The following is a 15,943-nucleotide window of genomic DNA, read 5'->3' as shown; positions in this document are numbered from 1 at the left end:
TCCTTAGGCTTCACAGGCAAGCGCTTAACCACTAAGTCATCTCTCCAGCCCAAGAAATTGGTTTCAATATAAACAGTCAAACCACAGCAAATATATCAGTAAACCAGATAGTAAGTGAGATAATGGACTATTTTAAGCAGCCAACTGTATGTTATCTACAAGAAACTCACTTCAAGGATAATAATATAGGCAGACTGAAAATAAAATGATGAAAGTAATTATAGTAATAGAATATGTATCAGTAATTTTTAAAGGGACGACTGTAATAACATATCAGACTAAGTAAAATTCAGAGTAAATAAAACTAGAATTGTAGAGAAACATTCCATCAACAAGATGTAAGAATCCTCGGTGAGTATGTGTCAACATGCACAAAATAGCACAAGCATCTAAAGTTCATTTACAGTGGCTAGAGGCCCTGGCATGCCCCTTCTCTCCCTCTCTCTCTCTTCTTCTCGCTCTCTTTCTGTCTCGCTCTATACTTGCAAATCAAGAAATAGAAATGAAAAAAATTAAAAGGAAAACCAGGCTTATACTACCTATATTATGATATTTATTTCATCACTTCTCTCAGGATTTTGATGAATAGTAGGTAGAAAATTAGCAAAGATATAAAGAACTAAACTACAACCACCAGCAAAGTCTAACTGACATTTCAAGAATACTCCCAACAACATCAAAATGCACATTTTTCTCAAAAGTGTCCTAAGAACATATATCAAAATAGACATCAATCTATGGAATAGAACTGAAGATCCAGGTATGAGTTTGAGTAACTACAGCTACCTGATCTTTCACAAAGCAGTCAAAAGCACTCACTGGAGCAAAGATGGCATCTTCAACAACTGATGCTGGAGAAACTTGGCAGCTACATGTAGAAGATTGAAGTTGGACCCCTTCTCACCTCTCACTAAAATCAACTCCAAATGGATTAAGACATCAACATAAGACCTGAAACTCTAAATTGACCAGAAGAGAAGGTAGGGAGAATACTCCAAGATACAGGCATAGGCAAGGATGTTCTGAACAAGCCTCCAGTGGCCCCAGTGAATTAAGAAAACACTCAATACCAGGGACCTCATAAAATAAAAGGTTATTGTACAGATAAACTAACCATCAACAGAATCAATAGACAACCTACTGAATGGTAGAAATTTTTCACTGGCAACATCTCCAATAAAGGTTTAATATTTAGCATCTACAAAAAAACTAAATGACAAAAAATATCAAGCACTCCACTCACAAACAGGGGCAGGGAATTGAATAGACAGTTCTCAAAGGAGGAAATACAAATCACCATAAAACACCTAAAGAGATGTTCAACATTTCTAATCATCAGAGAAATGCAAATTAAAACTACTGTGAGAATCCATCTCACTCTAGTCAGAATGGTAACCATCAAAAAGTCAAATGACGGAGAGGGTGTGGGGAAAAGGGAGCTCTTATCTACTGTTGGCGAGAGTGCAAACTTGTACAGCTACTATAGAAATCAGTATGGAGACTCTTCAAAGAGCTGAACATAGATTAGATCAAGCTATACATGTTTGGAGCCTATATCCTAAAGACTGTACTATATACCACAGAGGCACTTGCTTAACCTTTTGTTGTTGTTTGTTTGTTTGTTTGTTTGTTTTTCAAGGTAGGGTTTCACTCTAGCCCAGGCTGACCTGGAATTCACTATGTAATCTCACGGTGGCCTCAAACTCACCGGGTCAGCGATCCTCCTACCTCTGCCTCCCAAGTGCTGGGATTAAAGGTGTGTGACACCATGCCAAGCCCATTTTATTTTACTCACAATAGCCAGGAACTAGAAGCAGCCAAGACGCCCATCAACAAATGAATGGGTGATAAAGGTGTGGCACATACAGACCATGGAATTCTACTCAATAGTAAGGAAAGATGAAACAATCAAATTTGCAGGAAAATGGAGGGACTTAGAAAAAATTATGCTGAGTGATGTGACAGGCTCAGAAAGAAAAACAATACATGATGTCTCTCATATGCAGATCTTAACCTAGTCCAGCATCAGTTAATTGTAAGCCATAATAAATATCTACAATATGGACATGGCATTAGAATGGAGATGTGACAAAAGGGAAATAGTAAAGTGAAATAGAAAAGTGAAAGGAGAAAGGGCTAGTGGACAACAAGCCAAAGATCAGCAAAAAGAAAGCAAGGTGGTAGAGGCAGGGAGAGCATACACGAACAGCAACATGAATCAATTCCAAAGAAACCTCCTTTCATGATGTCATTCTACAAGTCATTATCTTCAATGAGCGCAAGGCAAGCCCAAACAGAAGAGCACCATAAAAGGTGGAGAAACAACTACTCTAAGACCATGGGTGCTGGCTGGTAATTACCAGGGCTGGAATTGGGTTTCCCCCACAGAGAGCTGTTGATCAGGAAGACATAAGGTCCCCAAAATAACATAGGCTATTGCCAAAATATTTGATTACCTGAAAGAGCTAAATGGTAAGTCCTTATTACTGAAGACACCACTACCTGCAGCCACAGGACATCAAGTGATCATGCTGGAACTAGAACTGAGAGGGAATATAGTTCCTTCCCCACTAGCCCTCATAATGCTGGAAAGTGCTATGAGCGTGGCTGGAGAATAATAGCTGCTGATTGGTTAAGCAGGAGATCCTTCCAGTTACAAAATTAACCAGCTAAGCAAGATGTATACACTTGTGTAATAGTGGCACACAGCCAATGTAGGTAACCAACTTCTCAGGTATTAGACATGAGATCTGCTCAGTGGTGGTAAACTCATATCTGGCTCCTGAAGCCAAGACAGAGTCCCTAGAACAGGAAACCAATAGGCTCCAGAGAGAACCTCTACTCCTCTCTATGTAAGAAGAATGGATGTACACATCTAATGACTAGGCTTATCCCCTTTTATTCAAACTGTTCTCACTTTTGGTTGGAGGATCTGTTCTATTTTATAGATAGAGGAGGATATAGGAGAGAACAAGGATACATTAATACATCAGAATAGAGACAGTCAACTGTCTACCAGGAGATGGGTCACCTCCATCTCATTTGCCCAGGTCCAGAAGTCATTACAGGAGAAGCTGTGACACAAATACTGCTCTCAAGACAGGCCTGAAAACCAGTTCCAGGAAAGTGGCAACAGACCGACATTGTGGTCACTCTAATCTCTTAAAAACAGAGACCCAGAGTCTCAGAGAACTCAGCAATAAATCAGATCTCTATCTTGCCCACCAAGGCTCAGGGAATATCACAGAAGAGGGGGCAGAAAGACTGTAACAGCCTCAGCGTGGGTGAGAATAGCCTCACACACCTTGTTTCCCCCTTCTCTGTAGAGGCTGACTGAGGCTTCTTGTTCTCCTCAATGAATACCAATAACTCCACCAAAAACCCTCAGCAGAATTGTGGCAGGGGAGAGAAGCCTATGTATGGAACCCTTTTTACAAAAAAAATCAACAAATTTAAAAAAAGATATCAAAACATAATAAAGAGAAAGAACTCTGTTTGATTGTAAGGTTTATCATATAACCACAGTAATAAAGACAGTGTGAGCCGGGCGTGGTGGCGCACGCCTTTAATCCCAGCACTCGGGAGGCAGAGGTAGGAGGATCACCGTGAGTTCGAGGCCACCCTGAGATGACAGAGTTAATTCCAGGTCAGCCTGGACCAGAGTGAGACCCTACCTCGTAAAACCAAAAAAAAAGACAGTGTGATATTTGAGGACAGACACATGGATCAAGTTAACAAAAGTAACATCTAGAAGCTGATTCATAAAAACACTCCCTGAAACCAAGACAGAAGGAATTACCAGCCAGCACCCATGGTTTTAGAGTTGTTATTTCTCCACCTTTTTTTTTTTTTTTTTTTTTTTTCATTTTTAAACACTCATCTTTATTGACAAAATAGGCTCCTATTCATTCCATATTTTCAGACATAAATTTACAGTTCTATTAAAAAAAAAAAAAAAACAGGGATGGAAAACTGTTGCCAAAAACAAGTAAGTGTCTCTCAGCATATATGACCTTGAAATTATATCCAAGCAATAAATTAACTTATGTATTTATAAAAATAATTATCAAGTAATGTCTTATAATAGAGCTGCCGCAGACTTCCTCTCAACTGTGTAGCTTATTTTCTCTCTTACCTGGGGTAAAACTATATGAAAGAATGTGTCATTAAGTTAGGGAACTTTCCTAAAAACCAATAAAAAAAAAAATCTTAAAAATAAAAAACCTTCACTTGTAAAACACTAGTTAAGGCCTCTGAATGAGAAATCTTTAATGTTTGGGCCATTAGCCCTTTCCTGATAATCCCCATTCACCCACTCATTCTAAACTGAACATACAGAAAATTTCTGAAGTGAAAAGTAGTTTACCATTATATGAAATTATATGTAAAAACCATTAACACATACTCAAAAGTAGAATTATTTGTGCTAATTTTAGCATGTTATTAATATAAATATAATATGTTTAATCATGCTTGGTACTCAGTCTTCTAATCACTACAAAATAAGGAAAATTTAGGCTTCAACTGGTGTTAAAGCAGATTTCTGTATCTGGTAGCTTTTAAAAACACACGTTAAAAATATGTCATTTTTTTAAAACAAAAGAAAACAAACACTTGTAGGTCTAAAGATTTATACCCCCTTTCTGAATGAAAGATTTTAAGAAAAAAAACCATACAGGTTATGAGAACCAGAAGGAGCTAAAATAGATCCTGGGCATTTTTTAAAATATTTGAATCTAGTACTTAGGTATTTTAAGAGTTAATTACAAAAAAAGGGGGAAAAAAAGATTCCTTGAGCCAAAGGAATTCCAAATTTGAGATGTGCATACCTATCTTGCTGCATCAAACATTGCAACTGTCAGCTGAATGAACTGTAGTCAGTTCTTAACTATCAGCAAAAAAAAAAAAAGGAGTAAAAGCTTGTTTTCATTATTAACCAAGAACCAAAACTCAATTCTTTCAAGTAGTTTAACCTACTAAATGTGTCTATTGTAAGAAATTATAAGATTGTCTTTCTTAGAAAGTAATCTTCCTTCTCTTTCATTCCTGAACTATTTCATACTCATAAGTCATAGGTAATTGCTGGCAAGTTAGCTATTAACTAACCGCCTCTTTTGTTGTGCATATAAAACATTCCTACAGCTTTAAACCTGAATTGCCTTTGACAGAGAGTTCAAACAAATGGGAAGATAGCTGGAGCCTCCTGGTCTTAGCTCTACTGGCTGACACCAGACAGGAAGGGTAAACCGTGGCATGAGGAACTTGTACTCATAAACCACGGGCAAACTCACACTTTAAAGTACGGGTAACACTATGCAAGCGTCTTTAACCTCTATGTCATCTTCCCAGCGCCTAAATGTGGACTATTTATGCATGCCCCAGGCATTACTGGGAGTGTCCAAGTCTGCTTATGTACTGCTCAACGGGCTGCTGCGCTGCAGTCACGGAACGCCTTCCCCTTGTCCACCGTCAGCGGCAGCTCGGCCTCTGCGTCTCGGAACGGCGGGGAGTGTAGTTTATGACCACTACTAGACATTTTCTCGGCCAGCGCACTTGTGCGCACTACAGAGGGGGGACGGGTTGACGGAAACAGTTTGCTGCTCGTTCATTCATGCGCCGGGGCCAGTCCTGGGGGCCACGCGGCGCAATGCACAGAGCGAGGAGCCGCACCTGACAGCCGCTCAGCTCTTCCTCAGACTCAGGTCGCTGCTGGTCACCAGCGCTGACAAGGACGTGCTCTCGGACGCATCATCCTTGCGGAGGCTCAGAAACGATTCTCGAGTTATTTGGAGGATCTCTCTCAAGCCTTTGTTTTCTTGTTCAAGTTGAAATATTCGCTCCTGTTCCTTGCAACCCTGCTGTTCATCGATTTCAATAGCCTTCCTCATTACTGCTGCCATTTCCGTTATCTGGTCAACGTGGGCTTGTAACTCCTTGGAGTGCTGTTCTTTTAGCTTCAATATTATACCTGGATCATCTTTCTTGCTAGCCATCAGTAGTCTAAACATTTGTTCTCGATATTTGCTCATTATAAGCTCCAAGGCTGACTGATGCTCTTCTAGGGATGTGCGGAGTTCTTTATTCTCTTGCTGCAGTTCTCTGATTTGTCTGTTTTCTTGCTGGATCCCCATAACTAATGTGGAGCGCGGGCGATGTCTTGCAACTTCATTAAGTTCTTGAATTTCTTCCTGATACTGCTTCATTGCTTCCACGCGCTTGCTGAGGGCCGTGGTCTGCTCAATGAGAGACTCTGCTGCGTCGTCATGGTCTCTCAGTCGCTCAACAAGGGCTTTAGCATCAGCAAGTGCCTTCTCAATTGTGCAGCTCATCTTCGGCTTCCGTCCCTCGCAGGCACCGAGGACTCCCGGCTTTCGGCCGTCCCGGGGGAAACCTGAGACTCCGCGTCCTAGTTCCGCCTCTTCGGCGAGCACACGCGGAAACCGAACAGACGGCGGCACTGCGGACCCATCGCCCGACTAGGCGGAACCACCGCTCAGACGCTCTGCTTTCTCCACCTTTTATGGCGCTCTTCTGTTTGGGCTTGCCTTGCGCTCATTGAAGATAATGACTTGTAGAGTGACATCATGAAAGGAGGTTTCTATGGAATTGATTCATGTTGCTGTTCATGTATGCTCTCCCTGCCTCTACCACCTTGCTTTTTGCTGATCTTTGTCTTTTGACATCAAGGTGTCATTTTTTTAATTTATTTGTATTTATTTATTTGAGAGTGACAGACAGAGAGGAAGAGGCAGATAAGAGAGAGAGAAAATGGGCACGCCAGGGCCTCCAGCCACTACATACAAACTCCAGACGCGTGCGCCCCCTTGTGCATCTGGCTAACGTGGGTCCTGGGGAATTGAGCCTTGAACCAGGGTCCTTAGGCTTCACAGGTAAGTGCTTAACCGCTAAGCCATCTCTCCAGCCCTCAAGGTGTCATTTTGACAAAGTTGTAAAGTAATACAACAGAGGAAGGACAGTGTGTTAGTTGCTTTTCTCATTGCTATGGCCAAAAGCCTGACAAGATGCAGCTGAAGAAAAGAAAGGGTTGATTTTGCCACGTGTTCTAAGAGAGAGTTTCCATTATGGTGTGGAAGGAAGGGTAGCTGGAGTAGGTGGTTGACTAATCACATTGCACCCACCATCAGGAATCAGGGAGTGAACCAAAATATGTCATGATTTGTTTTGTGTCATGGCTAAGAATGCTTTGCCTAGCCCTGGATCATGAACATTTCTCTGCTGTCTTTTAAAAATGCTATCATTTTGGATTTATATTCATAAGTAATTTAGAGTTAATTTTTAAGATGTGATGTTACATCAAAAATATATTTTTGTCTATGGATGCCCAGTTAGGTCATCATAATTTGTTGGAAGGACTACATGTTGCAGCTTAAATGTAAAGTGTCCTCCCATAAGCTCTGTATACATGAACACTTGCTCCACATCTGGTGGCACTTTTGAGAAGGCTGTGAGACCTTTAAGAGGAACCGTGCTGGAGGAAGTGGGTAACTGGAGGCAGGCCTTAAAGTTTTATATCCTGACCCCACTTTTGGTTCACTCCCTGATTCCTGATGGTGGCCTTCACTAAACTGACAACTTGCAGTTTGCAAAAGAGCTAATAAGAGAATGAAAATTCAAGCTACAGAGCAGAAGAAAATATTGACAAACCACACATCCCAATCAGAGAATTCTAGCATGCCAAAGAAGCTAAGACTTCTTTGTACACACCCACCTTATAAGCAGGGAGAAAGCAGAGAATCCATGAATTCTAACACAGAACTCAAGGGAGGACTCCTCTGGAGTCTCTACTGCCAGCTTCAGGCTCACGTTAGTTTCCATTAAGGCCACTTTCTTTCTTAGCCTCATCAGAGGTTGTCAGTCAATGGAATTGCTAATTGAATCTCAAAATTATGTGTGAATTCTAGTCTTTTATTACAAAACAGAGCTCTGAGCTCAGTGAGTACTTCCATATGACAGTCTTTTTCAATGCCTTGTGTCCTGCATGCCATGTGTCTTTTAAAGGACAAGCCTCCCTTGGTTATTTCTAGAATGGAAAAAAAAAATGTTAAAACTATCTAGGACACAACTACATAGGCTGGCCAAAGAAATTTCTTGGGCGCCAAAGGGTTACTCAAGATCCTGTGCCCTGTGATGGACATCACAGTGGATCAGAAAACTATACAGAATAACACCAATAAAGGGAGGAACAGAGCCTCCCTGGCCTGTTAAACTCAAGAGACACACAATTCTGCACTAAGGATGTGCCCAGAATTGTATATCATCAGTGTTGCTCTGCATGAGCACATATATGCATGCGTGCCTATTCATTACTTATCCATTACTTCTATCAGTGAGCTATGCAATCAACAGTGGTGAATACATTCCATGATAGAGGTCTGGTTCTTCCGTCTCTGCATAAGTTTTCAGTTACCTTTTAGGTGACTGGTTCTACATACATTGGTAACAGTTCACCAGACATCAGCACTCAGGCCAGATGCACAGTAAGAAACACCTAGGAAAACAGGCCACTTCACAAACAGAACCCACCAGAACATGGCCACTAGCCGCTCCATGTGTTCCTTCCCTTCTTAGTGCCCTGAAATGCTTTCCTGGCTCCGACAATGGAAGCTGCTAATGCATCCCAGAAAGTGTTTATAGAACATGCCGCACAAGTGCTCCACCTCCAAAGCTGTGAACACTGATGCCTGCCACATGCTAGACCTCCCAGGGATGGGAAAGAGAGCTCCAGTATCAGCCCAAAGCCACCGGGCTACCTCTGAGAGCCAAGTCCAGAAAACCTGCCTTAAGAAGATAGACCGCTCCACAGTACTCCTAGCAGAGGTCTTGGAGGGTTCTATCAGAGAGCCGCAACAGAAGGAAGAGTTAGCTGCAGTTGCCCTGTGACTACAGGCTGGTGGGAAGGTGGCTGGGCTTTGCTCACTGTGTAGTGTTTTCTCTGGAAGGAATGTGGTTTGAGGGGCTGCAGGGCATTGAGTTGGCTTCACTTTGTCCTCCCCATGTACTCCATCCTGTCTTCCTGAGCAAACAACTGCCAATAAGTGGCAATCCTTCCTCTAGGATAGTCATGTCTCTCAAACTCAGGGTGACTTCTTTCCATCACCTGCCTCAATCACCAGGCCCAGAAAGTATCAGGCCATCTGTCCACCTCACAGAGAAGAACAAATGTTACAAGAATTTACAGGGATTCACAGGCTATGCCTCGACACCAACAAAACTCCAAAGTCACCTGCACTCCCATCTTCCAGACATTCCTCAGTGCCAGCAAGCTCAGCTAATGATCATACACCCCCTCCCTTCATTATCACATTGATTTTGGACTCTAACATACTGGTCTCTCTTTTCATAAATTACTGACTCAGCAGAACCATTTCACAAAGAGCATAAAATGGACTTCTCTGTGAGCCACACCACATTCCCTACTCTGATTGCCATGACAAAGCCATGAGGATCTTAGAACCATCACTCTAAATCAGAAAATGCAATCAACTGTCAAATACTCCATAATTTACAAAAGAAAATGTTAAATTATCAAACACCTTTGGGGCACAAATAAAACTAAATCTTATCTCATGTATTTCAAAATTAAAATTTTAACACCATATCATCTAAAGAGTAAGCCAGAAACCAATAGCAAAATAATTTAAATTTTTGAAAAATGAGTCATATTCTCCACTGTTCGGTTCCACAAGTTATTTAACTTCTGGTGATATGAAAGGGCTCTAGGAACATGAAAATTGTCCAACTTGATTTATGAAGCATAAGAAATCCCATGTAAACCAATGACTGTATAAAAAAGTAATTGTAAAAAAAAAAAAAAAACATGCTCTCAAAATATCTTGCATCCTTTGCACTGGCTAGTTCTTCCAAGCCTTCAAAGAATGGCTTATTCCTGTGCTATCTAAATTGATTGAGAAAAAAAATTATAGAAAGTGTCTCAATTCACTTTATGAAGTTACTAAAAACCTTGATTAAAAATCCTGGAAAATTTAGTGCAAACTTAAATTTCTTATGGATTCAGATACAGTAATTTTCAATAAAAAAGCCTGCAAACCAAATCCAGCTGAATATTAAACTGAGAATATATAAGGGCCAAGTGGAGTTAATGCCAAGAACACAAGAATGATTCAACATTAGAAAACCTGCTAATATGATTCCTTATATTGCTAAGACAGAAGAGTAAAGTTGATGATTGTCTACATAGCATTGAAGAGTCTTGATGGCCAAGAATTCTGGGAATTCCTCATCCACCAATGGCAATGTGTGGTTCTCTAAGGAGGGTGGCATCCAGAAGAACAGTTACACTAGATGACAGCCCACCAGAATCAGAGGCTATGCAACAATCTCAGTGACAAGATGCTAATCACAACACACACATAAGTAAACAAAGAATGAGACTAATTAATTAAAACAGTGCTCACAGAACACAATTAGTGAGCCATTAGATTAACTGATGAGGTCTTAATTGGCTATTTTTTTTCCATGAAATCATTTGGACTGGAATTAAATGGAATGGAAAAGAAAAGTAAATATCAGAATGAATCACTCATAAAAACTGCATTATTTCCAGAAATTTTTAATAATATGAAAAATCACATATGTAGTCATGGGGTAAAATGCATTTCTTCCCAAGGATCATAGTAAAAAAATGTAAATAACACCTTGATCTAGTGGCTGGACAGAAATTGCTGTTTAGATTTCTGCTACAGAATTGCTTTAGTATTAGCATTAAGGTTATATGTGAAATAGTTAAGCAAGTGTCAAAGTTTCCACTTGTATGAAATCTGCCTCATGAAGCAAAGGTATGGTATATCACAAAATAAGCCCTGGAGACAGGTCCTCATTGCTGTCAATTCTTCTGAAACCCAGTAATATTAGCTGGTAAAAAATTTTGCAAGGGCTGGAGAGATGGCTTAGAGGTTAAGGCATTTGCCTGTGAAGCCAAAGAACCCAGGTTTGATTCTCCAGGACTCATGTAACCTAGATTTACAAGGGGCACATGCATCTTGAGTTTCTTTGCAGTGGCTAGCGGCCCTGGCATGCCCATTCTCTCTCTGTCTCTCTTCTCTCTATCTCTCTCTCTGCTTGCAAATAAATTAATTAAATTTAAAAAATATCTTGCAAATGTAGTGAAGGATTAAACAAGGATCCCTGGAACTCTATTGCCTCAGTGAAAGCCTAACTCTGCCACATGATGGGTTTGACTATTTTTCAATAATATTTCAATACTACCCTTCACCATGTCATCTCTCTTCACATAATCTTTCTGGGAGGAGCAGATTTCCTTGCCCCAGTAATTTGATCTTGGCCACATGAGTCGCTCAAAACCTCAAGGTAAGTAAGGATAACTTCCACGGCACATGGCTAGGGTGTCTGTTATGTGATGGCAGCAGACATGACATATGCAGAAGCTTGAAAGACCTGCAAGCATTTGAGCTTGTTCTGGTGCATATCCACCATCCTGAAAGATGAACATTCTTTGACCCAGCCTCTTTGTCAAAGGAAATTGAGAGACACATGAGAAAGAACTTCATGTAAACAAACAAACAAACAAACAAACAAAGAGGAGCAAGGCTGGGGAGGTGGCTGAGTCAATAAAACATAAGTACCAGAATTCAAATGCCCCAAACCCACACTAATGTCAGACATGATGGAATATACCTATAATCTAGTGCTCAGGAGGCAGAAACAGGTAGATCCCCAGGGCAAAATAGCAAGCCAAACTAGCTAACAAGTTATGAGTACAATGAGAGACTGTCTCAATAAATAATGTGGAAATCATACTTCAACTTTTGGCTTCCACACATGCATGCACACCCAAAAAAATATGTATGCCCACACACATATGAACTCACATATACACAGGCACATAAACCACACATATATACATGCAAAAGAGTATAAATGATGAACACTTATCAGAACAGATCCAAGACAAGTTCAATACATACAGATGTTTAAAAACAGAAAGAGGGTTATAGCAATGGCTTAGCAGTTAAGGCGCTTATGCAAAGCCTAAGGACCCATGTTTGACTCTTCAGCTCCCACATAAGCCAGACATACAAGGTGATGCAAGTGTGCAAGTTTGCACATGCACACAAGGTGGCACACACATCTGTGGTTTGATTATGGTGATCGGAGACCCTGGTATGCCAATTTTCTCTCTCTCGCTCTTGCTCACTCTTGCTGTCTCACATTAAAAAAAAAAAAAAAAGCTGTTGGGTTTGCCTCAAAACCAAAGGAAAAAGAAGAAGAAGAGGAAGAGGAGGAGGAGGAGAAGGAGGAGGAGGAGGAAGAAGAAGAAGGAGAAGGAGAAGGAGAAGAAGAAAGAAACATAAGCCAAATATAGTTAAGAAAATTAATGTGATTTGGATGTGAAATTCCCCCTTGTGTGTAGAAAGCTTGATCCCTATGTAGCAATTCAAAGACAAGATTTCCAGAGGTGATTGGATCCTGAAGGCTCTGATTGAAGCAATGAGTTAATGAGTGAATCAGACACATTCATAGTTTTATGGAATTATTGGAATGCAATGAATCTTCAGGAGTTGGGGTCTAATTAGAGGAAGTAAGTCACTAGAGGCATGACCTAAAGGGATCGATCTTGTTCTCACCTCTGCCCTGCTTCCTGGCCACCATGAGGTGAGCAGCCTTCTCTGCTATATCCTCCTACACTATAATGTCCTATGTCACCACAGGCTCAAAGCAGCAGAGCCAGGTGACCTTGGACTAAAATCTCTGAAAACATGAGCCAGCATAAACTTTTCCTCCGCTGATATTTTTACAGTATTTTGTCACAGCAACAGAAAGTTGGGTGACAAAGCATATTGTATTCCTTAAGGTAACAGTACCAAATAAATTGTGGAACACTTAATCTCTCCTGTGAAAGCTCAGATAGAAATACGGTATTCTAGACAGGCCTGGAATCCCAGCTGCTCAGTAGGTTGAAGTGGGAGGATCACAATTTCAAGGCCTGCCTGACTTACAAACTGAGTTCAAGACCAACCTGGTTAACTTAGTGTGATCCGATCTCAAATTAAAGAGTAAATAAAAAAGGGGGGGGTGGCTGAAGAAATCATTCAGTGGTAGATTTGCTTAGCATGCTTGAGGCCCTGGGTTCCATCTTCAGTACTGTCAACAACAACAAAAAGAAACGTGGTGATCTAAAGGAAACACTACTGCGACAACAGCAGCAGCAAACAAGCCTAAAACAATGTAAGAAACAGATAAAAACACAAACTATCTGCAGTCATTTTCTTTAAATTCTGAAACAAAACACATTTATGATGACTAAAATATAATTATGGGGGTTGGAGAGATGGCTTAGCAGTTAAGCGCTTGCCTGTGAAGCCTAAGGACCCCGTTGGAGGCTCGATTCCCCAGGACCCACGTTAGCCAGATGCACAAGGAGGCACATGCATCTAGAGTTCATTTGCAGTGGCTGCAGGCCCAGGAGTGCCCATTCTCTCTCTCTCTCTCTCCCTCTCTCTCTCTCTCTCTCTCTCTCTTTCTCTCTCTCTCTCTCTGTGCCTCTTTCTCTCTCTGTTGCTCTCAAATAAATAAATTTTAAAAAGTAACAAAAAATAATTATGGGGGGGCTGGAGCATTGACTTAGCAGTTAAGGTGCTTGCTTGTAAAGCCAAAGAACCCAGGTTCAATTCCCCAGCACCCAGGTAAACCAGATGCACAAGGTGGCACATGCATCTGGCTTGTTTCCAGTAGCTAGAAGCCCTGGTGCACCCATTCTCTCTCTTTCTCCCTCCCTCTTTCAAATAAATAAAAATAATTATGGGGACTTAAGAAACTATCCCCTTGCTGTGAAGGCATGAGGACCTGAGCTCAGATCAAAAGCACCCACATAAATGCTAAGCAAGCAAGACAACCTGCCTGCAACCCACCATTCAGGAGGTGGAAACAGAGGATCCCCAAGCACACTGGCTGTGGACTAGTCAAATGGGTGAGCTCTGGGTTCAGGTAAAAGATCTTTTCTCAATAAATAAGATGAAAAAGATCAAGGAAGGTACCCAGTGTCAACCTATGGCTTCCACACATATGTACACACATCTGTACACATGTACCTGCTCACATGCATGCACACAAAATAGACATACATACAAAAATCTGCATAAAATTGAAATTTTTTCCATCATGTTCTGATGAAAATATATGACTTGGAGATAAAGAATTTATATCATGAGCTAGAGGGATGGCTTAGCAGGTAAGGCATTTGCCTGCAAAGCCAAAGGAACTCAGGTTCAATTCCCCAGGACTCACATTAGCCAGATGCACAACGTGGTACATTTGTCTGGAGTTTGTTTGCAGGGGCTGGAGGCCCTGGCACACCCATTCTCATGCTCGCTCTCTCCCTCTCTCTCTCTCTCTCTCTTTCAAATAAATAAATAAAAATAAAAAATATTTTAAAAACTTTAAAAGAAAAATTTATGTCACAACAGGACTGTACAAAGGGAAAAATAAGATAGACCATAACCTTCTCATTAATAATAATGCCAAAAGCATATATAATCACAATTTACAGAAGGCTGAAGAATAAGGAAAGCTGTCTTTCTCTACTATGTTGATTTTTTTTCTCTTCTCATTTCCAGAAATATTAACTGTGCATATCTGCTTTGTTTTGATTTTTCTATAACAATTTTTGTGTCTTTACATTTCATCTTACAGGATACCCATACTGTCTAGAATGTCCTCAGTCGCTGGTCCCATTGTGTTTGTTTTCTTTGTTTCTAATATGGTTAGTTAGCTGTTTGCTGAAGAACGAGGAGAATGCGGAGCAGAGAATTAACTAGAGTAGTCCACGATCTCAATTCTACGGTGGCATCTGGTCTGTCCTATCTCTATGCATGCTACTTTATTTTCTCTAGAGTCATGTAGTCCCTTCATTTGGCACTGAAGACCTCAAAAGAGCCCCTAACTCAATCTTTTGACTTGCGTTAGCCTCCAGCAGGGTCACTGTAGATGATGAAAAGTTCTGCTAACAAGGTCTCCCCTCTGGTTCTATGATAAATGGGGCCTCTCTGGACACAATAACCACTTCTTCCAAGGTCCACTCAGAGCTCTCAATTTTACTGTCCTTACCAGAGTTTGATTAGATTGGCACAACTATGATAGTCACCCTAAGAGAAACCACTGCCGTGCACTAAACCTAAGCAGACAGACACTTTCAGCCTTCAGCTTTACAGATGCAGACACTCCAGGACTTGGGAATGTTCCTTCAAGGATCATGTTTGGAGGCTTAGACTATTTTCTTGTTTCCTTGGACAAAGACCTTGTTCTTTCTGGTTATTTGTTTATTTATATAATTTTAACTAATGCTATTCCTGCATTGCCATATGCCACATCTACATAGTTTTGTTCTTGGTATATAACAAACTTAATTAAAGACCTGGATTTATTAAAACAATAAGAAAGAAGAGAGGTATTGCCACAGTAGACTACAGACACTGAAGAGTGTGGTGACTTCAAGAGTCTGAATTAGGGCTGGAGAGATGGCTTAGCGGTTAAGCGCTTGCCTGTGAAGCCTAAGGACCCCGGTTCGAGGCTCGGTTCCCCAGGTCCCACGTTAGCCAGATGCACAAGGGGGCGCACGCGTCTGGAGTTCGTTTGCAGTGGCTGGAGGCCCTGGCACGCCCATTCTCTCTCTCTCCCTCTATCTGTCTTTCTCTCTATGTCTGTCACTCTCAAATAAATAAATAAAAAATTTAAAAAAAAAAAAGAGTCTGAATTAGCTCAGGAAGAGACAGAGAGATTACCTGATTAAACAAGTTCTGAAATCTTTTTTAAGAAACATAAGGCTAGAAGAAAACATATAGGTACATGTACTTTCTCTCAATATAACATTATTTTTATGTATTTAATGTATTTTATTTTTAAGTATGATGCAAAGGCAGATAATTTAAAAGTTAAGAGATTCCTA

The 15,943-nt window shown here is 40.7% G+C and overlaps 2 protein-coding genes across 6 annotated transcripts in view; both read right to left on the bottom strand.

Moving 5' to 3' along the window:
* Adamtsl3 (ADAMTS like 3) overlaps positions 1-15,943 on the bottom strand; it is a 336,164-nt gene that overhangs the window by 307,221 nt on the left and 13,000 nt on the right. The gene's annotated exons all lie outside the window — the stretch shown is intronic.
* Fgfr1op2 (FGFR1 oncogene partner 2) lies at positions 3,862-6,499 on the bottom strand. Its single transcript, XM_045145017.1, has one exon. The coding sequence runs from the start codon at positions 6,327-6,329 to the stop codon at positions 5,682-5,684; it is 648 nt and encodes a 215-aa protein (XP_045000952.1). The 5' UTR covers positions 6,330-6,499; the 3' UTR covers positions 3,862-5,681.

The sequence above is a fragment of the Jaculus jaculus genome, chromosome 3, assembly GCF_020740685.1.
Source record: "Jaculus jaculus isolate mJacJac1 chromosome 3, mJacJac1.mat.Y.cur, whole genome shotgun sequence".
NCBI classification, from domain to species: domain Eukaryota; kingdom Metazoa; phylum Chordata; class Mammalia; order Rodentia; family Dipodidae; genus Jaculus; species Jaculus jaculus.
The sequence above is the reverse complement of the archived record's forward strand: the minus strand, read 5'-3'. Positions and strand labels throughout refer to the sequence as shown.

Coding starts and splice junctions, on each gene's coding strand:
- Fgfr1op2 (XM_045145017.1), bottom strand. CDS start 6,329: ATGAGCTGCACAATTGAGAAGGCACTTGCTGATGCTAAAGCCCTTGTT.